This window comes from Cherax quadricarinatus, chromosome 54 (assembly GCF_038502225.1).
Source record: "Cherax quadricarinatus isolate ZL_2023a chromosome 54, ASM3850222v1, whole genome shotgun sequence".
NCBI classification, from domain to species: Eukaryota; Metazoa; Arthropoda; class Malacostraca; order Decapoda; family Parastacidae; genus Cherax; species Cherax quadricarinatus.
This window is the reverse complement of record NC_091345.1, coordinates 5111226-5139103: the sequence shown is the minus strand read 5'-3', so window position 1 is coordinate 5139103 and position 27878 is coordinate 5111226. Positions and strand designations below refer to the sequence as shown.

Here is a 27878-nt window from a genome sequence, read left to right as displayed (position 1 = left end):
CTTCTTATACAACCCCATCTATATGTTAAACAAGTATGGTGACATTAAACATCCCTGTCTAAGGCCTACTTTTACTTTTACTAAGCTGAGCCTCACTATCTTCATAAAAACTCTTTACAGCCTTTAGTAACTTACTACCCATTCCATACACTTGCAACATCTGCCACATTGCTTCCCTATCCACCTTGTCATATGTCTTTTTTAAATCCATAAATGCAATAAAAACTTGCCTATCTATCTAAATATTGTTCACTTATATGCTTCAATGTAAACACTTGAATTACACATCCCTACCCTTGCTAAAGCCTTGTTCATCTGCAATCCTGCTCTCTGTCTTACTACTAATTCTTTCAATAACCCTACCATACACTTTACCTGGTATACTCGGTAAACTTATTCCCTTATAATTTTTTAGAATCCCTTTTGTCCCTCTTCCCTTTATATAAAGGTATTATACACACACTGCCAATCTTTGGGTACCATTCCCTCTTTCATACATTTATTGAACAAAAGTACCAACCACTCCAAAACTATATCCTCCCTCTTGTTTTTAACATCTGTGATGATCCTGTCAGTTCCAGCTGCTTTAATCCCTGTCATTTTACCTAATGCACCACACACCTCCCCCAGACTCACATCCAGCTCTTCTTCACTCCTACAAGATGTTACACTCCCCCCCCCCCCCCAGCCAATGCATGATATTACTGCCTCCCTCTCTTCATCATCATTTAACAGTTCCTCAAAATATTCTCACCATTTTCCCAATACCTCCAACTCCCCATCTACTAAATCTCCTATTCTGTTTATAACTGTCAAATTCATTCATTCCCTAGGCTTTCTTAACCTATTTATCTTGCTCCTATTGATAAAGGTAGGTATATAACCAAATTACAGACTTGCATCAGCATCTACTCACTTCAAGCAGATAGTGGTCTATGAGGAGCCCATTTCGTGCAGCTGAAGAGTCCTTAACTAAAGCAGTCACTTCACCATCACGGAACTGGAATCCAATGTGGCCTGTGCTATCCTTGTGAAGAGTTATCGTTCGTTCAAATGGCCTGAAAAGAAAACCGATGTTATTTATAAAAGTCTAAAATAGAAATTCAAACATTAAAAAATATCAGAAATTATAGCCTATATTTAAAGAAAAATTTCTCCCATCAATCTCCATACTCAGGAACAGTCAGGAAGAGGAGTGAACTGAGCTGTACAGTAATGCAATGGCAGCTAGCTATAATCAAGGATTAAAAATAACAAAAAAGTACTGTGATGCCCAGTTTTTCTTTAGGTTGGTAGACAGCAACCACCCAGGGAAGTACTACCGTCCTGCCAGATGACTGTGAAACAAAAACCTGTAACTGTTTTGCATGATGGTAGGATTGCTGGTTTCTTTTTCTGTCTCATAAACACGCTAAGATAACAGGGATATCTTGCTACTCCTACTTACACTTTGGTCACACTTCACAGACACGCACATGCATATATATATATACATACATCTAGGTTTTTCTCCTTTTTCTAAATAGCTCTTGTTCTTTTTTTATTTCTTCTATTGTCCATGGGGAAGTGGAAAAGAATCTTTCCTCCGTAAGCCATGCGTGTCGTATGAGGCGACTAAAATGCCGGGAGCAATGGGCTAGTAACCCCTTCTCCTGTATACAATTACTAAAAAAGAGAAGAAGAAAAACTTTATAAAACTGGGTTGCTTAAATGTGCGTGGATGTAGTGCGGATGACAAGAAACAGATGATTGCTGATGTTATGAATGAAAAGAAGTTGGATGTCCTGGCCCTAAGCGAAACAAAGCTGAAGGGGGTAGGAGAGTTTCAGTGGGGGGAAATAAATGGGATTAAATCTGGAGTATCTGAGAGAGTTAGAGCAAAGGAAGGGGTAGCAGTAATGTTAAATGATCAGTTATGGAAGGAGAAAAGAGAATATGAATGTGTAAATTCAAGAATTATGTGGATTAAAGTAAAGGTTGGATGCGAGAAGTGGGTCATAATAAGCGTGTATGCACCTGGAGAAGAGAGGAATGCAGAGGAGAGAGAGAGATTTTGGGAGATGTTAAGTGAATGTATAGGAGCATTTGAACCAAGTGAGAGAGTAATTGTGGTAGGGGACTTGAATGCTAAAGTAGGAGAAACTTTTAGAGAGGGTGTGGTAGGTAAGTTTGGGGTGCCAGGTGTAAATGATAATGGGAGCCCTTTGATTGAACTTTGTATAGAAAGGGGTTTAGTTATAGGTAATACATATTTTAAGAAAAAGAGGATAAATAAGTATACACGATATGATGTAGGGCGAAATGACAGTAGTTTGTTGGATTATGTATTGGTAGATAAAAGACTGTTGAGTAGACTTCAGGATGTACATGTTTATAGAGGGGCCACAGATATATCAGATCACTTTCTAGTTGTAGCTACACTGAGAGTAAAAGGTAGATGGGATACAAGGAGAATAGAAGCATCAGGGAAGAGAGAGGTGAAGGTTTATAAACTAAAAGAGGAGGCAGTTAGGGTAAGATATAAACAGCTATTGGAGGATAGATGGGCTAATGAGAGCATAGGCAATGGGGTCGAAGAGGTATGGGGTAGGTTTAAAAATGTAGTGTTAGAGTGCTCAGCAGAAGTTTGTGGTTACAGGAAAGTGGGTGCAGGAGGGAAGAGGAGCGATTGGTGGAATGATGATGTAAAGAGAGTAGTAAGGGAGAAAAAGTTAGCATATGAGAAGTTTTTACAAAGTAGAAGTGATGCAAGGAGGGAAGAGTATATGGAGAAAAAGAGAGAAGTTAAGAGAGTGGTGAAGCAATGTAAAAAGAGAGCAAATGAGAGAGTGGGTGAGATGTTATCAACAAATTTTGTTGAAAATAAGAAAAAGTTTTGGAGTGAGATTAACAAGTTAAGAAAGCCTAGAGAACAAATGGATTTGTCAGTTAAAAATAGGAGAGGAGAGTTATTAAATGGAGAGTTAGAGGTATTGGGAAGATGGAAGGAATATTTTGAGGAATTGTTAAATGTTGATGAAGATAGGGAAGCTGTGATTTCGTGTATAGGGCAAGGAGGAATAATATCTTGTAGGAGTGAGGAAGAGCCAGTTGTGAGTGTGGGGGAAGTTCGTGAGGCAGTAGGTAAAATGAAAGGGGGTAAGGCAGCCGGGATTGATGGGATAAAGATAGAAATGTTAAAAGCAGGTGGGGATATAGTTTTGGAGTGGTTGGTGCAATTATTTAATAAATGTATGGAAGAGGGTAAGGTACCTAGGGATTGGCAGAGAGCATGCATAGTTCCTTTGTATAAAGGCAAAGGGGATAAAAGAGAGTGCAAAAATTATAGGGGGATAAGTCTGTTGAGTGTACCTGGTAAAGTGTATGGTAGAGTTATAATTGAAAGAATTAAGAGTAAGATGGAGAATAGGATAGCAGATGAACAAGGAGGCTTTAGGAAAGGTAGGGGGTGTGTGGACCAGGTGTTTACAGTGAAACATATAAGTGAACAGTATTTAGATAAGGCTAAAGAGGCGTTTGTGGCATTTATGGATTTGGAAAAGGCGTATGACAGGGTGGATAGGGGGGCAATGTGGCAGATGTTGCAAGTGTATGGTGTAGGAGGTAGGTTACTGAAAGCAGTGAAGAGTTTTTACGAGGATAGTGAGGCTCAAGTTAGAGTATGTAGGAAAGAGGGAAATTTTTTCCCAGTAAAAGTAGGCCTTAGACAAGGATGTGTGATGTCACCGTGGTTGTTTAATATATTTATAGATGGGGTTGTAAGAGAAGTAAATGCGAGGGTCTTGGCAAGAGGCGTGGAGTTAAAAGATAAAGAATCACACACAAAGTGGGAGTTGTCACAGCTGCTCTTTGCTGATGACACTGTGCTCTTGGGAGATTCTGAAGAGAAGTTGCAGAGATTGGTGGATGAATTTGGTAGGGTGTGCAAAAGAAGGAAATTAAAGGTGAATACTGGAAAGAGTAAGGTTATGAGGATAACAAAAAGATTAGGTGATGAAAGATTGAATATCAGATTGGAGGGAGAGAGTATGGAGGAGGTGAACGTATTCAGATATTTGGGAGTGGACGTGTCAGCGGATGGGTCTATGAAAGACGAGGTGAATCATAGAATTGATGAGGGAAAAAGAGTGAGTGGTGCACTTAGGAGTCTGTGGAGACAAAGAACTTTGTCCTTGGAGGCAAAGAGGGGAATGTATGAGAGTATAGTTTTACCAACGCTCTTATATGGGTGTGAAGCGTGGGTGATGAATGTTGCAGCGAGGAGAAGGCTGGAGGCAGTGGAGATGTCATGTCTGAGGGCAATGTGTGGTGTGAATATAATGCAGAGAATTCGTAGTTTGGAAGTTAGGAGGAGGTGCGGGATTACCAAAACTGTTGTCCAGAGGGCTGAGGAAGGGTTGTTGAGGTGGTTCGGACATGTAGAGAGAATGGAGCGAAACAGAATGACTTCAAGAGTGTATCAGTCTGTAGTGGAAGGAAGGCGGGGTAGGGGTCGGCCTAGGAAGGGTTGGAGGGAGGGGGTAAAGGAGGTTTTGTGTGCGAGGGGCTTGGACTTCCAGCAGGCATGCGTGAGCGTGTTTGATAGGAGTGAATGGAGACAAATGGTTTTTAATACTTGACGTGCTGTTGGAGTGTGAGCAAAGTAACATTTATGAAGGGATTCAGGGAAACCGGCAGGCCGGACTTGAGTCCTGGAGATGGGAAGTACAGTGCCTGCACTCTGAAGGAGGGGTGTTAATGTTGCAGTTTAAAAACTGTAGTGTAAAGCACCCTTCTGGCAAGACAGTGATGGAGTGAATGATGGTGAAAGTTTTTCTTTTTCGGGCCACCCTGCCTTGGTGGGAATCGGCCGGTGTGATAATAATAAAAAAAAATAAAAAAGTACTGTACGTTTTCCACAGTCAGTTGAATGTGGAATCAAAAGCTTGAAGCTCACCCCTTTTCCCTGCAATCTCAAGTCAGGACAAGTGCTATGTAATGAAAATGGAAGTGATAACAGACCACATGAATACATGTGTGTTATACAATACTGATAATGTCATGTCAGACAGTGATAACCATATGTAAGGTTATGTCAGGAGGGAAGAAAATTTTCTTGGCACCATAAACTGGAAAAAAGAAGCCACTATTGTTAACTAAGAAAACAGCAGAACCAAAAGAACACTACGAAAACAACGAAATGGGATCCAGAAGGAAATAAGTGCTACAACCGCTGGAAATGCTTAAACTATCTGATGTGTATGAGGGAAGGACACTAAAATAGTTTACATTATTATCACACCGGCCGATTCCCACCAAGGCAGGGTGGCCCGAAAAAGAAAAACTTTCACCATCATTCACTCCATCACTGTCTTGCCAGAAGGGTGCTTTACACTACAGTTTTTAAACTGTTAAAAATAGTTTACCTCACCCTCAATTCTCTCAGGCTATTACCAATATAAAAAGACTGGGGGTGGGGGTTATACTCTACCATACTTGATAAACGACATGGAGTTGAAGGTATTGGGAAGATGGCGGGAATATTATGAGAAGCTGTTAAATGTTGATGAAGAAAGGGAAGCAATGATTTCATGCATTGGCCTTGGAGGCACAACATCCTTTAGGAGTGAGGAAGAGCCAGATGTGCGAGTGGTAGTGGTGGTAAAGCAGCTGGGATTGATGGGATCACGACAAATGTTAAAAGCAGGTGGGGATATATTTCTGGAGTGGTTGGCACTTTTGTTCAATTAATGTATGAAAGAGGGGAAGGTACTTAACAACTGGCAATGTGTGTGCATAGTTCCTTTGTATAAAGGAAAAGGGGACAAGAGAGTAAAAATTACATGGGAATAAGCCTGAATATAAATAAGAACATAAAAGAGCACAGCAGAAAGCCTTCTGGCTCGTGTGTGGCAGGTCCAAATCACACCCACTTAAGGAAGATGAAATGTATGGTAGTTATTGTTGAAAGAATTATGGGTAAGATAGAGAGCAGGGTCACAGATGAACAAGGAGGCTTTAGAAAGGTAAGGAATATGTAGACCAAGTGTTTACAATGAAGCATATAATTGAACAATATTTAGATAAAGGTAAGGAAGTTGCTTTCATGGATTTGGAAAAGGAATATGATAGAGTGGATTGGGGAGCAATGTGACAATGTTGCAAGTGAATAGAATAGATGGTAGGTTACTGAATGCTGTTAAGTGTTTTTATGAGGATAGCAAGGCTCAGGTTACGTAGGTATGGGAAAAGGAGGTCATTTTCCAGTAAAAGTAGTCCTTAAACACGGATGTGTGACGTCGCCATGGTTGTTTAACACTTGTATTTACAGACAGGGTTGTAAAAAAAGTAAATGCTAGGGAACAAGGAAGACGTGGACTAAAATATGTATGTGCAATCTAATACAAAATGGGAACTGTCACAGTTACTTTTTTCTGATGACACTGCTTTTGGGAGATTCTGAACATAAGCTGCAAAGGATGGAGGACAAATTTGGGAGGTTATGTAATTAAAAGTGAAATTAAGGAAATTACAAGTGAACATAGAAAAGAGCAAGGTGATGAGGGTAACAAACAAAGGAGGGAGTATGGAGGAAGTGAACATGATTAGATATTTGAGAGTGGATTTGTTGGCAGATGGGTATATTAAAGAAGAGGTAAACCACTGAACTGACAAAGGAAAAAGGTGTGTGGTGCACTGAGGCATCTGTGGAGCCATGGAGTCAAAGAGGAAATGTATGAGTATAGTGGTACCAACACTCTTATATAGGTGTGAGGGCAATGTGTGCATAAATATTATATAGAGAATTCATAGCTTGGATATTAGGTGGTGTGGAGTTACTAAAAGTTAGGTCAGACACGTCACTTAAGGGAGGAGCACTGCATCCGACAAAGTAGCACGAGCTAGTCAGGTCCAACTCACATCCACCCACACCCACTCACGTATTTATCCAACCTATTTTTAACCCTTTGACTGTTGCAACCCCAAATCCTGAGGTGTCTTCTGGTGTCACAAAATATTTGGAAAAAAAAAAAAAAATTATATATATATATATATATATATTTTTTTTTTTTTTTTTTTTTTTTTTTCAACAAGTCGGCCGTCTCCCACCGAGGCAGGGTGACCCAAAAAAGAAAGAAAATCCCCAAAAAGAAAATACTTTCATCATCATTCAACACTTTCACCACACTCGCACATTATCACTGTTTTTGCAGAGGTGCTCAGAATACAACAGTCTAGAAGCATAAACATATAAAGATACACAACATATCCCTCCAAACTGCCAATATCCCAAACCCCTCCTTTAAAGTGCAGGCATTGTACTTCCCATTTCCAGGACTCAAGTCCGACTATATGAAAATAACCGGTTTCCCTGAATCCCTTCACTAAATATTACCCTGCTCACACTCCAACAGATCGTCAGGTCCCAAGTACCATTCGTCTCCATTCACTCCTATCTAACACGCTCACGCACGCTTGCTGGAAGTCCAAGCCCCTTACCCACAAAACCTCCTTTACCCCCTCTCTCCAACCCTTTCGAGGACGACCCCTACCCCGCCTTCCTTCCCCTATAGATTTATATGCTTTCCATGTCATTCTACTGTGATCCATTCTCTCTAAATGACCAAACCACCTCAACAACCCCTCTTCTGCCCTCTGACTAATACTTTTATTAACTCCACACCTTCTCCTAATTTCCACACTCCGAATTTTCTGCATAATATTTACACCACACATTGCCCTTAAACAGGACATCTCCGCTGCCTCCAACCGTCTCCTCGCTGCTGCATTTACCACCCAAGCTTCACACCCATATAAGAGTGTTGGTACTACTATACTTTCATACATTCCCTTCTTTGCCTCCATAGATAACGTTTTTTGACTCCACATATACCTCAACGCACCACTCACCTTTTTTCCCTCATCAATTCTATGATTAACCTCATCCTTCATAAATCCATCCGCCGACACGTCAACTCCCAAGTATCTGAAAACATTCACTTCTTCCATACTCCTCCTCCCCAATTTGATATCCAATTTTTCTTTATCTAAATCATTTGACACCCTCATCACCTTACTCTTTTCTATGTTCACTTTCATATATATATATATTCCTTATGAAATGATAGAATATTTTCCCCATGGTAATGACACCAAAAGTACGAAATTTGATGGAAAACTTACGGAATTACGCTCTCGTGAAGTTAGCGACCTTGGCAATATTTACGAATCGGCGATTTCGCCCACTTTGAGCCCTATTTTCGGCTAATTCCATTGTTCCAGTCGACCAAACTCATAGCTATTTCTTTAGGACTATTTGTTCTATCAACTGAGTACAAGAAACTGCCCATTTACCAATTTCAACTACCCAATAAAGTGGTCAGAAATTGGCAATTTGGCCAATTTCATGCAAATTAAAAAAATATGACAATTTCAGAATAGGGTCCAGAATGAACAATGCAGACATTCCTGCCTCTAAAATAACATTTTCTTTGTTTATCAGTCACGTCACCAAGCCCCTCTGATATTACTCTCGCTTTCTATTTTGAATTTTTATTCAAACAAAAAATAGAAGAGTTACTGTTATGCAGACTACTGCAATACTGTAATAATTGTATAAATAATGTCAACCCATTCATGACTGCATATTAGAATGGCTAGTGGGACATTTATTGGACAATGACATCATTTGTTTACTCTTAAACATTGGCAAAAATCAAACATTTCCCCTACTTTGAGCTCCATTTCAAGGTCCTTTTCATAGTAAAACCAATCAAAATCACATGCATTTCTATAATGTTTTCCATTCTATCAAATGTGACTACGAAAGCGCAAATATAACCATAAAAACTACGAAAATACACCTCAAAGTCGGCGTTTTAATCCAAAAACATGGTCAGTTTTCTTTTCTCATTATGCACTGCTTGCTGCAGGATTTTTTTAATACTGCACACACTGGCCACACAGACCCATTCTCTCACATGTGGGCCTACCAGCTTTGTCCCGCTTAATTTTAAGCCGCTAGAATTTTTGAGTATGTATACATCAAACATACTGGCTCGTAAGACATATATATACAACCGATTACTGCTAACCAGAACTCCTAAATCCTTTTCGCAATCTGTAATATTAAGATCTACATTATTTAGTTTATATGTAGCATGGTTATTTTCCTGTCCAACATTTAGAACTTTGCATTTGTCTATATTAAACTGCATCTGCCACTTCTCCGACCACTGCATCAGTCTATTCAAATCATCCTGGAGTGCTCTAATGACCTCATTAGAATGAATTGGACAGCCTATTTTGGTGTCATCAGCAAATTTGCTGATGTCACTATTTATTCCCTCATCTATATCGTTTATGTAGATTGTGAACAACAAGGGGCCCGACACTGACTCCTGTGGAACCCCGCTTGTGATATGCCCCCATTCTGATTTCTCCCCATTTATGCAAACTCTCTGCTGCCTATTTGTCAACCATGCCTCTACCCAGGAAAAAATTTCTCCTCCTATTCCGTGTGCCTTAAGTTTTCTCAATAGCCTCTGATGTGGAACTCTACTGAAGCCTTACTGAAGTCCATATACACAATATCATTCAATACCATGGATCTACCTCCTCAAATACCTTAGTGAAGAAAGTAAATTCGTAAGACAGGAACACCCCTTTGTAAAACTGTTGTGATTCATTAATCAATTTACGCCTTTCAAGATGGCTACGAATTGCTTCAGCAATTATCGATTCCATAAATTTTCCCACTAGGGAGGTAAGGCTTATTGGTCTATAGTTCGAAGCTAAGGACCTGTCACCTGCCTTGTAAATAGGTAATACATTTGCCATTTTCCATTTATCAGGCATTATCCTAGTTTGTAGTGGTATGCTGAAAAGATTAGCCAAAGGTATGCTAAGTTCCTGTTTTCATTCCTGTAACACCCTTGCAAACAGTTCATCAGCGCCTGGGGACTTGTTAGGTTTTAATTTCTCTATTTGTCTGAGAACCATATCACTAGTTACCACAATCGTGCATAGTTTATTATCGTCCTGTTCTACATAATCTATTATTTCTGGAATTTCGCTAGTATTTTCCTGGGTAAAAACCGAGAGGAAGTAAGTACTGAAAATTTCACACACATCCTTATCACTGTCAGTGATCTGACCTGAGTTACTCTTAAGTGGGCCTATCTTGCCCCTAATCTTACTTCTGTATACCTGAAAGAACCCTTTTGGGTTAGTCTTCGAATCCCTTGTGACCTTAGCTTCATAATCCCTTTTTGCTTCTCTTATTCCTTTTTTTCTCTCTCTTTAATTGAATATATTAATTTCTTAACTGCCCATCCTCTCTTTCGATACACCTATACATGCCTCTCTTTTGACCAATGAGATGTTTTAATCTGCTGTTCACCCATCACCAGCTAAGAGATATACCAGCTTGGGGAAACAGATGGCAAGTAACATTTGACCTGAGAAAACACAAATGATGATGGTCTCAAGGCACCATAATGGTAATGCCGGTGCAGTAGTATGTATGAATGGGAGGGTGTTGGTACCTGGGGAAGAAGTTGATATCCTTGGGGTGAAATTTGACTCCAAACTGACCATGAAGAACCACGTTGTAAATCCTGCAAACAAGGCAGCCAGAAAGCTTACAGCACTTCACTGTATCTCGCATCTGCTTGACAGAAGGGGTTGCAATATTCTGTATGAGGCACAAGTATGCTCACACCTTGAGTATGCTCCACTTTCTTGGTTTGCCTCTCATCTGTGACTGCTTGACAGAGTAGAAAACAGAGCAAGATGTCTCATCTCTTGCTGGACCCATCCTGGATAGATCTGTCATTTCAGCAGAGCCTTCAACACAGGAGGGATGTGGGTGGCTTTACTGTTATGTACAAGGCCAATATTGCCAAAGTACCACACTTGGATCCACTTCGAGGACAACGAGAAGCAAGCTTCTATACCACAAGACATGCAGAAAGCAGTACCTTCACTCTGGCTGCACCTTTCTCCAGAACATCACTTCATCTGAGATCATTTATTCCAAGGATGTCAAGTATGAAACACATTCATACAGTACTTTGATGTCAGCAAGATAAAAGTCACTTGATCAAATGAAAATGCTGGCCCACAGATGGCTCCAACTTCATCCTGTTCCATACTTGTATGTTTCATAACAACAAAAATACTTGTTTTTGTTTTTTTTCAACAAGTCGGCCGTTTCCCACTGAGGCAGGGTGACCCAAAAAAAAGAAAGAAAATCCCCAAAAAGAAAATACTTTCATCATCATTCAACACTTTCACCACACTCACACATTATCACTGTTTTTGCAGAGGTGCTCAGAATACAACAGTTTAGAAGCATATACGCATAAAGATACACAACACATCCCTCCAAACTGCCAATATCCCAAACCCCTCCTTTAAAGTGCAGGCATTGTACTTCCCATTTCCAGGACTCAAGTCTTACTATGTGAAAATAACCGGTTTCCCTGAATCCCTTCACTAAATATTACCCTGCTCACACTCCAACAGATCGTCAGATCCCAAGTACCATTCGTCTCCATTCACTCCTATCTAACATGCTCACGCACGCTTGCTGGAAGTCCAAGCCCCTCGCCCACAAAACCTCCTTTACCCCCTCTCTCCAACCCTTTCAAGGACGACCCCTATCCCGCCTTCCTTCCCCTATAGATTTATATGCTTTCCATGTCATTCTACTTTGATCCATTCTCTCTAAATGACCAAACTACCTCAACAACCCCTCTTCTGCCCTCTGACTAATACTTTTATTAACTCCACACCTTTTCCTAATTTCCACACTCTGAATTTTCTGCATAATATTTACACCACACATTGCCCTTAGACAGGACATCTCCACTGCCTCCAACCATCTCCTCGCTGCTGCATTTACCACCCAAGCTTCACATCCATATAAGAGTGTTGGTACTTCTATACTTTCATACATTCCCTTCTTTGCCTCCATAGATAACGTTTTTTGACTCCACATATACCTCAATGCACCACTCACCTTTTTTCCTTCATCAATTCTATGATTAACCTCATCCTTCATAAATCCATCCGCCGACATGTCAACTCCCAAGTATCTGAAAACATTCACTTCTTCCATACTTCTCCTCCCCAATTTGATATCCAATTTTTCTTTATCTAAATCATTTGATACCCTCATCACCTTACTCTTTTCTATGTTCACTTTCAACTTTCTACCTTTACACACATTCCCAAACTCATCCACTAACCTTTGCAATTTTTCTTTAGAATCTCCCATAAGCACAGTATCATCAGCAAAAAGTAACTGTCAATTCCCATTTTGTATTTAATTCCCCATAATTTAATCCCACTCCTCTCCCGAACACCCTAGCATTTACTTCTTTTACAACCCCATCTATAAATATATTAAACAACCATGGTGACATTACACATCCCTGTCTAAGACCTACTTTTACCAGGAAGTAGTCTCCCTCTCTTCTACACACCCTAACCTGAGCCTCACTATCCTCATAAAAACTCTTTACAGCATTTAGTAACTTACCACCTATTCCATATACTTGCAACATCTGCCACATTGCTCCTCTATCCACTATCATATGCCTTTTCTAAATCCATAAATGCAATAAAAACTTCCCTACCTTTATCTAAATACTGTTCACATATATGCTTCCAAGTAAACACTTGATCTACACATCCCCTACCCACTCTGAAACCTCCTTGCTCATCCGCCATCCTACATTCTGTCTTACCTCTAATTCTTTCAACCCTACCGTACACTTTTCCTGGTATACTCAGTAAACTTATTCCTCTATAATTTTTACAATCTCTTTTGTCCCCTTTCCCTTTATATAAAGGGACTATACATGCTCTCCACCAATCCCTAGGTACCTTCCCCTCTTTCATACATTTATTAAACAAAAGTACCAACCACTCCAACACTATATGCCCCCCTGCTTTTAACATTTCTGTCATGATCCCATCAGTTCCAGCTGCTTTACCCCCTTTCATTCTACGTAATGCCTCACGTACCTCCCCCACACTTACATTCTGCTCGTCTTCACTCCTAAAAGATGGTATACCTCCCTGGCCAGTGCATGAAATTACCGCCTCCCTTTCTTCCTCAACATTTAAAAGTTCCTCAAAATATTCTCGCCATCTACCTAATACCTCCCTCTCCCCATCTACTAACTCCCCTACTCTGTTTTTAACTGACAAATCCATACTTTCCCTAGGCTTTCTTAACTTGTCTAGCTCACTCCAAATTTTTTTTCTTATTTTCATTAAAATTTCTTGACAGTGCCTCTCCCACTCTTTCATCTGCTCTCCTTTTGCACTCTCTCACCACTCTCTTTACCTTTCTTTTACTCTCCATATACTCTGCTCTTCTTATAACACTTCTGCTTTGTAAAAACCTCTCATAAGCTACCTTTTTCTCTTTTATCACACCCTTTACTTCATCATTCCACCAATCACTCCTCTTTCCTCCTGCCCCCACCCTCCTATAACCACAAACTTCTGCCCCACATTCTAATACTCCATTTTTAAAACTATTCCAACCCTCTTCAACCCTCCACTACTGATCTTTGCACTAGCCCGCCTTTCTGCCAATAGTCGCTTATATCTCACCCAAACTTCCTCCTCCCTTAGTTTATACACTTTCACCTCCCTCTTACTTGTTGTTGCCACCTTCCTCTTTTCCCATCTACCTCTTACTCTAACTGTAGCTACAACTAAATAATGATCCGATGTATCAGTTGCCCCTCTATAAACATGTACATCCTGGAACCTACCCATCAACCTTTTTCTCCACCAATACATAATCTAACAAAATACTTTCATTATGTGCTACATCATACCTTGTATATTTATTTATCCTCTTTTTCATAAAATATGTATTACTTATTACCAAATCTCTTTCTACACATAGCTCAATTAAAGGCTCCCCATTTACATTTACCCCTGGCATACCAAATTTACCTACTACTCCCTCCATAACATTTTTACCCACTTTGGCATTGAAATCCCCAACCACCATTACTCTCACACTTGATTCAAAACTCCCCACGCATTCACTCAACATTTCCCAAAATCTCTCTCTCTCCTCTACACTTCTCTCTTCTCCAGGTGCATACACGCTTACTATAACCCACTTTTCACATCCAATCTTTATTTTACTCCACATAATCCTTGAATTTATACATTTATAGTCCCTCTTTTCCTGCCATTGCTTATCTTTCAACATTATTGCTACTCCTCCTTTAGCTCTAACTCTGTTTGAAACCCCTGACCTAATCCCATTTATTCCTCTCCATTGAAACTCTCCCACCCCCTTCAGCTTTGTTTCACTTAAAGCCAGGACATCCAGCTTCTTCTCGTTCGTAACATCCACAATCATCTCTTTCTTATCATTTGCACAACATCCACGCACATTCAGACTTCCCACTTTGACAATTTTCTTCTTCTTATTCTTTTTAGTAATCTTTACAGGAAAAGGGGTTACTAGCCCATTGTTCCCGGCATTTTAGTTGACTTTTACAACACGCATGGCTTACGGAGGAAAGATTCTTATTCCACTTCCCCATGGATATAAAAGGAAAAGTAATAAGACCAAGAACTATTAAGATAAAATAAAAGAAAACTCAGATGAGTGTGTATAAATAAACGTGTACATGTATGTGTAGTGTGACCCAAGTGTAAGTATAAATAGCAAGACATTCCTGTAATCTTGCATATTTATGAGACAGACAAAAAACACCAGCAATCCTACCATCATGCAAAACAATTACAGGCTTTCGTTTTACACTCACTTGGCAGGACGGTAGTACTTCCCTGGGTGGTTGCTGTCTACCAACCTGCTACCTAATACTTGTATGTTTCATAATAAAAATGCTTTCAAATGAGCTGATGTAGGTAACAGCACTCTTAGCTTGTCAATAAAGTTAGGCATCCTTAACCTGTAAATAGCTTGTCAATAAAGCTAGGGATCCTTAACCTAACCTTGTCAAACTTGTGTAAAAAAAAAAAAAAATTGGATAGAGGTTGCCTTAGAAAAGGTTGGGGGGGGGGGGGGGGAAGAGGGGATTGTGTATAAGGGACTCTGACATCCAGCAAGCGTGTGTTAGTGCTGGATAGGAGTGAGTGGAGGCAAGTGGATTTTGGGACTTGACAAGCTGTTAGAGTGTGAGCAAGGTAACATTTTAAGGGATTCAGGGAAACCAGTTAGCAGGACTTGAGTCCTGTAGGTGCAAAGTACAGTGCCTGCACTTTAAAGGAGGTGTGGGGATATTTGCCGAATGGAGGGACATCTGAATTGTCGTACATACACGCCTCTGGCAAGACAGTGGTAATGTGAATGATGGTAAAAGTTTCTCTTACAGGTTACCCTTCCTCTGTGGATGACGGCCAGAGTGTTAAAAAAAAAAAAATCCGACTTGTGTACCTGGCAAAGTAGTGGAAATTTTAAGGAATGAGCTAGTAAAACACTTACTGAATATGGTTCTTCTCAGGAGACGAATGTACAACAACTCTGATAACCAGGGAAATATCACACAGGCCACTTTTTGAAACCATACTGCACCTGAATGCAATTGACTACCTAGGTAAGATTTCTTTATGTCACTGTTTGTAAATGATGTAAAACTAAGTAGTAAAATAAGGACAAAAGTGAACTAACTTAATAAGCTACACTGGCTTTTGTAATTTAACATCAACCAATACAAGGTTATAAGGACAAAAATCAGGAGGCCTTAAGAGTTTCATTTGTAAAGAAGGCAAATTATAAATTTTGCCCAAAGCAAACAGAACATTAAAAGGATGTGCAAAACTGTCAAATTAAAGAATAACATTCATGGAGCTGAACAAGGAGGTACTCAGATCACTATACACAGCATGAATGAGACCTGTACAAGGAGGAAGTTTAATAAAAGTTTACAGCATACAAGACAAGGATAAATCTAGTTCACTATATGCAGCATACAGAAAATCTGTAAAAGAAACTATCTGTACATCATATACACAACATTTATATACAAAAATATTTGAGCAGAGGCATTCAGATCACTGTAAACAAAATACAAGACCTGTACCAGAGAAACCTTTGAAGAAGCAGGCACTGGTACTACATTTAAATAACTAAGTCTTCAAAGCCTCCTCTGCATCAAAACACTTGAATGAAAAAACATACAGGTTTAAAACAGAGCACTGCTTCACCAAACTAGCGAGACATCTATGCCCACCCATAAAACACTGAGCACAAGTGCCAAAAATAACTCGCCTGTCTCTAATTGCTAGGGAGATACCATTTGATGAACACTTTCGGAGAATGTCATGAACCTTCTCCATGGAGAATCCAGCCACTGTTACTCCATTGATTTGTAGGATCTGGTCACCAAAACGGAGCCCTAGAGACAAGCAAGTGAATTTTAGAATGCCATAATTACTATTCATCAGTTTAAACATTCACATTTCAATCTAAACTACAATTCCAAAACAGTCTAGAACGTTTTGTTTAAACATTTCATTTTCAAATATTTTACATTTATTATGAAGTCATTCACCTTGTGTGACATTTACAAAACATTTAGCTTTGTAATATAGTAAATGATATTCCACGTGAAAAGAGATGCTAGAATAAATCTGGAACCTAACCCCCTACCAGTTAATCCCTTTAATCATGCATGACTTACATATGCATAAGGCTAGATTTGTGCATAGTGTATATATACATGCAGGTGCATGTACTGTGCATGATATATATAAATGTGAATTTTTGAAAGCCTCACATCTGCTGCCAGTTGCTATTTTTATGCCTCATTTTGAATGTTTGGGTGTCATGCCAGGAAAAAAATGTAGGACCAGGCAGGTCTACACAGTATACATCATGACTAAAAATGACTCGGCAGAACACAAACAAGGAATGTGAACTGCCAAACTATATATATACAATTAAGTTTTATATTTATGCTGTGTGCACAGCATATATATTATTTTACAACATGAAGATCACACATATTATGGGCACAAAAATTACATTTACAGTATATGTATATTCACCTAGGATAACCTAAGAAATCCCAACCCCGACTTATTTCCATTTGAGAGATCATACCCTGAATCAACTAAAATTATTTATATTTATTGTAAAATTATTCATATCAAATCATACATTATATTCCATATATGACTATGCTGGGCTAAGCATCTTTCCACATTTTGAGTACTAAAACACCTTGAAACATATTAATATCTCGTGTACACCATGTTAAGACATTAAAAATGGGCAAGAATACATTCACTTAGGACACCTAATCACATATTTGAAATGATCAAGGTCAAAGGACCAAAATATTTTCAATAAAGGCATCCTAAATGAATGCATTCGTATCAATTTCCTTATAGTTGTTAGCAGTCGTTTGCCTTCTTACTACAGAACTGCAATGTGGGAGATAGTGAAAATGCACAGAACAGATAGTTTACTAAGATATGTAAGTGCTCTAAGGTGTCGAGGAGAGGTGTGGGAGTAAAAGATAAACAATTTGATTTAAAGTAGGAGTTGTCACGGGAACTTTTTGCTGATGACAATTCCATTTGGGAGAATCTGAAGAGAGGTTGCAAAGGCTGATGGATAAATCTGGGAGGATACGTAATAGAAGGAAATTAAAAGCGGACAGAGGCATCTGTGGCAAGAAATAAGTTTCGCTATGGAGTATAGTGGTACCATCACTTTTATAACATTGTGGCAAGGAGGCAAAAGGCAGTGTAGCTGTCATGTTGGAGGGCTAGAAGTGGTATGATTATTATACTGTAGGAAGCACAGTCCCCTCAACTCCGAAGGACTGGCGGGGATGTTGCTGTTTGGAGGGTCATTCGAGTTGTGACACTGGTACACTTCTGGTAAGGTTTTTTTTCAATCACCCTACTTAGGTGATAGAGGGCTAATGCAGTTAAAAATATCTGCACTGTACACCAAGTCAGAGCATTTATACACAGTTTCAATTTCCATTTTGTAATAGTACAGAAAGGTGGTATACCCACATAAAAAAAAAAAAAGAAATCTTGGAGATCTGCAATATCTTCTGCTGTCATAGACATTTTGAAATCACAAAAAATACGTATATCAAAATGTATTCTTTTAAATTTTTAAAACTAAACTTTGCGTTAGAACTGGCTGTAATAGCAAGGAACAGCATGGGTTTAACCCTTTGACTGTCGCGGCCGTATATATACGTCTTACGAGGTACCGTGTTTGACGTATATATACTCATAAATTCTAGCGGCTTCAAATCAAGCAGGAGAAAGCTGGTAGGCCTACATGTGAGAGAATGGGTCTGTGTGGTCAGTGTGCACCATATAAAAAAAATCCTGGAGCACGCAGTGCATAATGAGAAAAAAAAACTCCGACCGTTTTTTTTAATTAAAATGCCGACTTTGTGGTCTATTTTCGTATAGTATTTATGGTTGTATTCTCGTTTTCTTGGTCTCATTTGATAGAATGGAAGACATATTATAGAAATAGAGATGATTTTGATTGATTTTACTATAAAAAGAACCTAGAAATGGAGCTCAAAGTAGGGGAAATGTTTGATTTTTGCCAATGTTCAAAAGTAAGCAAATGATGCCATTTTCCAGTAAATGTCCAACTAGCCATTCTAATATGCAGTCATGAATGGGTTGATGTTATTTATACAATTATTACAGTATTGCAGTAGTCTGCATAATAGTAAGTCTTCAATTTTTTGTTTGAATAAAAATTCAAAATAGAAAGCAAGAGTAATATCAGAGGGGCCTGGAAACACGACTGATGAGCAAAGAAAATGTTATTTTAGAGCCAGGAATGTCTGCATTGTTCATTCTGGACCTTATTTTGAAATTGTCATATTTTTTAGTTTTCGTGAAATTGGCCAAATTGCAAATTTCTGACCACATTATTAGGTAGTTGAAATCGGTAAATGAGCAGTTTCTTGTACTCAATCGATAGAAAAAATGGAGTTCTAAAGAAATAGCTATGAGTTTGGGCGACTGGAACAATGGAATTAGCCAAAAATAGGGCTCAAAGCGGGCAAAATCGCCGATTTGTAAACGGCGCCGAGGTTGCTAACTTCGCGAGAGCATAATTCCGTCAGTTTTCCATCAAATTTCGTTTTTTTTTGGTGTCATTACAATCGGGAAAAGATTCTCTATCATTTCATAAGAAAAAATATTTTTTTTTTTTTTTTTAAATTTTGCGACACCAGGACATAAGACGTATATATACGGCTGCGACAGTCAAAGGGTTAAATCCCAGAAAATTACGACAATATTACTTGCCAAATTTCTCATAAAAAAAAATGCAATGTTCATCACATTTCACTTTAATAAGGAACAGCATTCTAGTAATGTATTTTAAACCTAGTTCCAATCTTACAGACATACAACAATATACTTAGCTACCACTGATCTCAAAATAGTGAGGAAAAAATTATCTGATCACTTTGAATGTATGTAGCTCTTGCCTATTTTCTCAATTGCAAATGCAATATAGATAAAATAAGTCAGAACTCACCACAAAGAGGACTGCATGTGGAGTTCCACCTTGCCCGAAGCAACCACCCTACCATAATCAAACTAACATTACCTACAGACGGTAGTCACTTTATAGGTTTTGAGCTTTTCCCTAGATTTTATTCTTGCTTTAATGAATCTCTCTCTTGCTTCTTGACCATAGACTGCAGCTGAAGTTTCTGACAATTAACAGAGCCTCATTGACCAAACACATCACACATTCTGATATCTTAGAGTACATAAAATCTGGAGATAAGCCACATACAATGCCACAATTTCAGTGTCACACACAAACTGTAGAATAAAGTACGAAGCTGGTAATGTAATTTTCAGTTTCAGCATGTGGGTAAGAATAAGATCTAGGGCAAAAATGCCCAAGCTATGTAGGTAATGTTAGTGTGATAATGATCGGGTGGAACTCCACATACAGCCACCACTTCAGTATAAGCTGCTTTGACCAGTACCCAACAAATGTCTGAGTCATCAGACTTGGTCTGATGCTTTAGAAGATAACCTGACACTATCACTATGGACTAAATCTGCGACTGTGAATTTTTTACATTTCGCCCAATGCTTCCATTTGTGTAGCCAATTTTCTCCAAAATTGCTGAAATTTGTTAAATGCTGGCTTGTTAATAAGAGGTTTTGATATGGTTATAAACCATTCCAACATCCTTGAAATTCTGCAGCAATCTACTGCAATCATAAGTGAAATGTGTTCATATACACAAGTTAATATTTCATCCTTAAACTTACCAGCAAGTGCTGCTGGTGAGTTCTTCTTAACAAGACATACAAACACTCCCTTGTTGATAGCCTTCACACGCATACCAACTTTGCCATCAGCATCTTTGCAGAGTGTTACCTGAAGAAAAAACTAGGTTATTAAGTGTTCAGATTGAGTAAGGATAACCAAATGTTACAGATGAACAATGATAACTATGAAAATTATCTATCAACAAACCGGCCGTATCTCACCGAGGCAGGGTGACCTAAAAAAAACAAATGTTTCTCTTTTTAACTTTAGTAATGTATACAGGAGAAGGGGTTACTAGCCCCTTGCTCCAGGCATTTTAGTTGCCTCTTACGACATGCATGGCTTACGGAGGAAGAATTCTGTTCCACTTCCTCATGGAGAGCTATGAAAATATAGGAAATATTGCATTTTCTATGCTATTGTTTTGCACAAGTTACATTTTTTGGTTATTATTAATTTATGTTAGTTGTTCCAAGTTAATGCATCACATGTAATGTGATTCAATGGTACACACAACTAGAAGTACATCGAAGTGGATTAATTTATGAATATAGCCACCCAATATCACTATCAAACTGACCAATCAGGAAATTCAGTTAGATCTGAAAGGATGAATCAACATGAAATAATCATTAAATATGCATTATCAGAAATGGTGATGTACCCAATTGTATGAGTCAGGGAAAGCTCTCAGAGAATCGTCAGAAAATAGTTCAATAATTACATAAACATTTAAATTAAATGTTGTGACTTAGCAATTCATTCTGAGGCTGGAGGCTTCAGCTTCATTGTTTTTCATACTGAAAGAGGAATGTCGAGTTCTGTTGAGGTGTACTAAGCATAGACTTATTTCACTGTACATTTCCTTATATTTAAGGGATTAACTAATGACAATTCTAATAAATGTATGTTGAAGGCTGACAAAATTATTACAACAAACCATCATATTAGAATATCTTCCACATTCTTCTGGAAAACACTGGTTCATCACTCAAACATCTTGACAGATAAAGACAAATACAGTGTAATGTGATCCTTCATTGACAAAGTTTAGCACTTTTTTTTTATTATAATAATAATAATAATTATAATTCATCAACAACACTTTGGCCACACACTGGGCTTTGTTAAGTCACAAACAGGCCTACCTGGGGATAGGATGTGTGTATATATACACCTACCATCTGACTTACGACCGAGTTCGGTTCCGAGAAACCGGTCATTAAGTCGAAATAGTCCTAAGTCGAATTTTACTACTGAATATCAACAAAACATTTTTGTAATGACTATTTTATTGTTTTATTTTGGTATTTCATGTTTTACTTTACTTTTTATGTTGTTAGTACAGTGGACCCTCGACCAACGTTGGCATCGTCTAACGTTAAATCCGACTAGCGATGCATTTTAACGCAAAAATTTTGCCTCGACTAGTGCTAAAAACCCCGACCAACGCTATTCGTTCCATTCGAGACGCGTCCACTTTGGCCTGAGCGCGCCTCACTTGTCCCGTGGGTGCCAGTGTTTACAAGCCAGCCAGCCACCACGGTCCCATCCATACATACAATCGGAACATTTCATATTATCACAAGTCCTAATGGAAGGGGATTCCCCTTCTAAACACTAAGACCATCAACACTCTCCCCTCCTCCCATCACATCAATCATCACCAGAGCTTCAATAAAGGTAAGTGTCATGTAACTGTGCATGTCTTCAGTTTGTGTGTATTAAAATTAATATTTCATGTGGTAAAAACAATTTTTGTTCATACTTTGGGGTGTCCTGCACAGATTAATTTGATTTCCATTATTTCTTATGGGGAAAATTAACTTGACTAACAATAATTTTGACTAACGATGAGCTCTCAGGAATGGATTAATAGCGTTAGTCGAGGGTCCACTCTACTGTATTTTATACTGTAAGGTTTAGGATAAACACTGTGTACAACACAAATAGTTGTTTATTTCCCAGAAATTTGGCATAAAAAACACAGTCGTAAGTCGAGTGGTTGTAAGTCAAGCAGGTCGTAAGTCGGATGGTAGGTGTATATAGGGAGCATAGTGATGTAACGAGTCAGCCGAGATACGATGAAGCTTATTTCTTGGGAAACTGACACCAAGTTGGACAAATACAGTACAGTGGTTCCATGAGTTGCAATGTTAATCCATTCCAAAAGATGTATTATACAGTAGGGCCGCACTTTACGGCATTCCGCTAATATGGCGATTTCAAATTACGACCAAAACTTGCTATATGGCGAGCGATCTTTCTAATACAGCATGCCCCTCCCCATTTGTTTACATTCTCTGTAAGCACATCTCTATTATGTCTGGAAATTTTCCAAAATTTTAAGTGTTTTAAAGTTATTGCATGTTTTATATGTCTTCTGATAATTATACTTATGTGTACCTTTACCCAAGTACACTTAAACACCGTGCTGGCATGCAGGTACACATTAAAATCACTAAGTGTGTCTATTAGACGCCATATCTTGGGCACATCAAATGTCATATATTACGTTAATATGTACAGGTAGTAGGTTGGTAGACAGCAACCGCCTAGGGAGGTACTACCATCCTGCCAAGTGAGTGTAAAACAAAAGCTTGTAATTGTTTTACATGATGATAGGATTGCTGGTGTCCTTTTTTCTGCCTCATGAACATGCAAGATTTCAGGTACGTCTTGCTAGTACTTCTACTTACACTTAGGTCACACTACACATACATGTACAAGCATATATATACACACACCCCTCTGGGTTTTCTGCTATTTTCTTTCTAGTTCTTGTTTATTTCCTCTTATCTCCATGGGGAAGTGGAACAGAGCTCTTCCTCCGTAAGCCATGCATGTTGCAAGAGGCGACTAAAATGCCAGGAGCAAGGGGCTAGTAACCTCTTCTTCTGTATACATTACTAAATGTCAAAGGAGAAACTTTCGTTTTTCCTTTTGGGTCAAACCCGCCTCGGTGGGATACGGCCGGTGTGTTGAAAGAAGAAAGACGATGTACAGGTAGTAGTTGGTAAACAGCAACCACCCAGGAGGTACTACCGTTCTGCCAAGTGAATGTAAAACGAAAGCCTATAATTGTTTTACATGATGGTAGGATTGCTGGTGTCTTTTGTCTGTCTCATAAATATGCAAGATTACAGGTACGTCTTGCTACTTCTACTTACACTTATGTCACACTACACAGTTATTTATACACACTCATCTGAGTTTTCTTTGATTTTATCTTAGTTCGTGTTCTAATTACTTTTCCTTTTATATCCATGGGGAAGTGGAATAAGAATATTTCCTCCGTAAGCCATGCGTGTTGTAAAAGTCAACTAAAATGCCAGGAACAATGGGCTAGTAACCCCTTTTCTTGTAATAATTACTAAAAAGAATAAGAAGAAAATTGTCCAAGTGGGAAGTCTGAATGTGCGTGGATATTGTGCGAATGATAAGAAAGAGATGACTGTGGATGTTATGAATGAGAAGAAGCTTGATGTCCTGGCTTTAAGTGAAACAAAGCTGAAGGGGGTGGGCGAGTTTCAGTGGAGAGGAATAAATGGGATTAGGTCAGGGGTTTGTAATAGAGTTAGAGCTAAAGAAGGAGTAGCAATAATGTTGAAGGATAAGCTATGGCAGGAAAATTGGGACTATAAATGTATTAATTCAAGGATTATGTGGAGTAAAATAAAGGTTGGATGCGATAAGTGGGTTATAGTAAGCGTATATGCACCTGGGGAAGAGAGAAGTATAGAGGAGAGAGAGAGATTTTGGGGAATGTTAAGTGAATGCATGGGGAGTTTTGAACCAAGTGTGAGAGTACTTGTGGTTGGGGATGTTAATGCTAAAGTGGGTAAAAATGTTGTTGAGGGAGTAGGTAAATTTGGGGTGCCAGGGGTAAATGAAAATGGGGAGCCTTTAATTGAGCTATGTGTAGAAAGAGGTATGGTAATAAGTAATACATATTTTATGAAAAAGAAGATAAATAAATATACAAGGTATGATGTAGCACGTAATGAAAGTAGTTTGTTAGATTATGTATTGGTAGATAAAAGGTTGATGGGTAGGCTCCAGGATGTACACGTTTATAGAGGGGCAACTGATATATCGGATCATTATCTAGTTGTAGCTACAGTTAGAGTAAGAGGTAGATGGGATAAGAGGAAATTGGCAACAACAAGTAAGAGGGAGGTGAAAGTATATAAACTAAGGGAGGAGGAAGTTCGGGTGAAATATAAGCAACTATTGGCAGAAAGGTGGGCTGGTGCAGCTATGAGTAGTGGGGGGGTTGAAGAGGGTTGGAATAGTTTTGAAAATGCAGTATTAGAATGTGGGGCAGAAGTTTGTGGTTATAGGAGGGTGGGTGCAGGAGGAAAGAGTGATTGGTGGAATGACAAAGGGTGTGATAAAAGAGAAAAAGGTAGCTTATGAGAGGTATTTACAAAGCAGAAGTGTTATAAGAAGAGAAAAGTATATGGAGAGTAAAGAAAGGTGAAGAGTGGTGAGAGAGTGCAAAAGGAGAGCAGATGATAAGAGTGGGAGAGGTACTGTCAAGAAATTTTAATGAAAATAAGAAAAAATTTTGGAGTGAGTTAAACAAGTTCAGAAAGCCTAGGGAACAAATGGATTTGTCAGTTAAAAACAGAGTAGGGGAGTTAGTAGATGGGGAGATGGAGGTTTTGGGTAGATGGCGAGAATATTTTGAGGAACTTTTAAATGTTGACTAAGAAAGAGAGGTGGTAATTTCATGCACTGGCCAGGGAGGTATACCATCTTTTAGGAGTGAAGAAGAGCAGGACATGAGTGTGGGGGAGGTGCGTGAGGCATTACACAGAATGAAAGGGGGTAAAGCAGCTGGAACTGACGGGATCATGACAGAAATGTTATAAGCAGGGGGGGATTGTGTTGAAATGGTTGGTATTTTTGTTTAATAAATGTATGAACGAGGGGAAGGTACCTAGGGATTGGCGGACAGCGTGTATAGTCCCTTTATGTACAGGGAAGGGGGACAAAAGAGATTGTAAAAATTATAGAGGAATAAGTTTACCGAGTATACCAGGAAAAGTGTATGGTAGGGTTATTATTGAAAGAATTAGAGGTAAGACAGAATGTAGAATTGCGGATGAGCAAGGAGTTTTAGAGTGGGTAGAGGATGTGTAGATCAAGTGTTTACATTGAAGCATATATGTGAGCAGTATTTAGATAAAGGTAGGGAAGTTTTTATTGCATTTATGGATTTATAAAAGACATATGATAGAGTGGATAGGAAAGCAATGTGGCAGATGTTGCAAGTACATACTATATGGAATAGGTGGTAAGTTACTAAATGCTGTAAAGAGTTTTTATGAGGATAGTGAGGCTCAGGTTAGGGTGTGTAGAAAGAGAGGGAGACTAAGTAGGTCTTAGACAGGGATGTGTAATGTCACCATGGTTTAATATATTTATAGGTGAGGTTGTAGAAGAAGTAAGTGCTAGGGTGTTCAGGAGAGGAGTGGGATTAAATTATGGGGAATCAAATACATAATGGGAAGTGACACAGTTACTGTTTGCTGATGATACTGTGCTTATGGGAGATTCTAAAGAAAAATTGTAAAGGTTAGTGGACGAATTTGGGAGTGTGTGTAAAGGTAGAAAGTTGAAAGTGAACATAGAAAAAAGTAAGGCGATGAGAGTATCAAATGACTTAGATAAAGAAAAATTGGATATCAAACTGGGGAGGAGAAGTATGGAAGAAGTGAATGTTTTCAGATATTTGGGAGTCGACGTGTCAGTGGATGGATTTATGAAGGATGAGGTTAATCATAGAAGTGATGAAAGAAAAAAGGAGAGCGGTGCATTGAGGTATATGTGGAGGCAGAAAATGTTATCTATGGCGGCAAAGAAGGGAATGTATGAAAGTGTAGTAGTACCAACACTCTATACGGGTGTGAAGCTTGGGTTGTAAATGCTGCAGCGAGGAGGCGGTTGGAGGCAGTGGAGATGTCCTGTCTAAGGGCAATGTGTGGTGTAAATATTATGCAGAAAATTCGGAGTGTGGAAATTAGGAGAAGGCGTTGAGTTAATAAAAGTATTAGTCAGAGGGCTGAAGAGGGTTTGTTGAGGTGGTTTGGTCATTTAGAGAGAATGGATCAAAGTAGAATGACATGGAGAGTGTATAAATCTGTACAGGAAGGAAGGCAGGGTAGGGGTCATCCTCAAAAAGGTTGGAGGGAGGGGGTAAAGGAGGTGTTGTGGGCGAGGGGCTTGGACTTCCAGCAAGCGTGCGTGAGCATGTTAGATAGGAGTGAATGGAGACAAATGGTATTCGGGACCTGACGAGCTGTTGGAGTGTAAGCATGGTAATATTTAGTGAAGGGATTCAAGGAAACCGGTTATTTTATATAACCGGACTCGAGTCCTGGAAATGGGAAGTACAATGCCTGCACTCTAAAGGAGGGGTTTGAGATATTGGCAGTTTGGAGTGATATACATGTATTGTGTATTTTTATTCGTATATACAGTGGACCCCCGGTATTCGATACTAATCCGTTCCTGAGAGCTCATCGAATACTGATAATATCGAAAACCGAATCAATTTTCCTCATAAGAAATAATGAAAATCAAATTAATCCGTGCAAGACACCCAAAAGTATGAAAAAAAAATTTTACTACATGAAATATTAAGTTTAATGCAATAGAATAATTACAATAACAATAAAATAAAATAAAGAGAGAGGTTAAGAGAGTGGTGAAGCAATGTAAAAAGAGAGCAAATGAGAGAGTGGGTGAGCTGTTATCAACAAATTTTGTTGAAAATAAGAAAAAGTTTTGGAGTGAGATTAACAAGTTAAGGAAGCCTAGAGAACAAATGGATTTGTCAGTTAAAAATAGGAGAGGAGAGTTATTAAATGGAGAGTTAGAGGTATTGGGAAGATGGAGGGAATATTTTGAGGAATTGTTAAATGTTGATGAAGATAGGGAAGCTGTGATTTCGTGTATAGGGCAAGGAGGAATAACATCTTGTAGGAGTGAGGAAGAGCCAGTTGTGAGTGTGGGGGAAGTTCGTGAGGCAGTAGGTAAAATGAAAGGGGGTAAGGCAGCCGGGATTGATGGGATAAAGATAGAAATGTTAAAAGCAGGTGGGGATATAGTTTTGGAGTGGTTGGTGCAATTATTTAATAAATGTATGGAAGAGGGTAAGGTACCTAGGGATTGGCAGAGAGCATGGATAGTTCCTTTGTATAAAGGCAAAGGGGATAAAAGAGAGTGCAAAAATTATAGGGGGATAAGTCTGTTGAGTGTACCTGGTAAAGTGTATGGTAGAGTTATAATTGAAAGAATTAAGAGTAAGACGGAGAATAGGATAGCAGATGAACAAGGAGGCTTTAGGAAAGGTAGGGGGTGTGTGGACCAGGTGTTTACAGTGAAACATATAAGTGAACAGTATTTAGATAAGGCTAAAGAGGTCTTTGTGGCATTTATGGATTTGGAAAAGGCGTATGACAGGGTGGATAGGGGGGCAATGTGGCAGATGTTGCAAGTGTATGGTGTAGGAGATAGGTTACTGAAAGCAGTGAAGAGTTTTTACGAGGATAGTGAGGCTCAAGTTAGAGTATGTAGAAAAGAGGGA

The 27878-nt window shown here is 38.9% G+C and overlaps 1 protein-coding gene across 3 annotated transcripts in view; it reads right to left on the bottom strand.

Annotated features, from left to right (window-relative positions):
* Positions 1–27878, bottom strand: part of LOC128699128 (syntenin-1) — an 80141-nt gene that overhangs the window by 3704 nt on the left and 48559 nt on the right. For all 3 annotated transcript variants that reach the window (XM_053791667.2, XM_053791668.2, XM_053791669.2), the window contains exons 6-8: positions 20281–20389; positions 16259–16385; positions 917–1058 (exon numbers count right to left, since the gene is read on the bottom strand). In XM_053791667.2, the coding sequence (XP_053647642.2) occupies positions 917–1058; positions 16259–16385; positions 20281–20389 (378 nt within the window). The remainder of the gene's footprint in view (positions 1–916; positions 1059–16258; positions 16386–20280; positions 20390–27878) is intronic.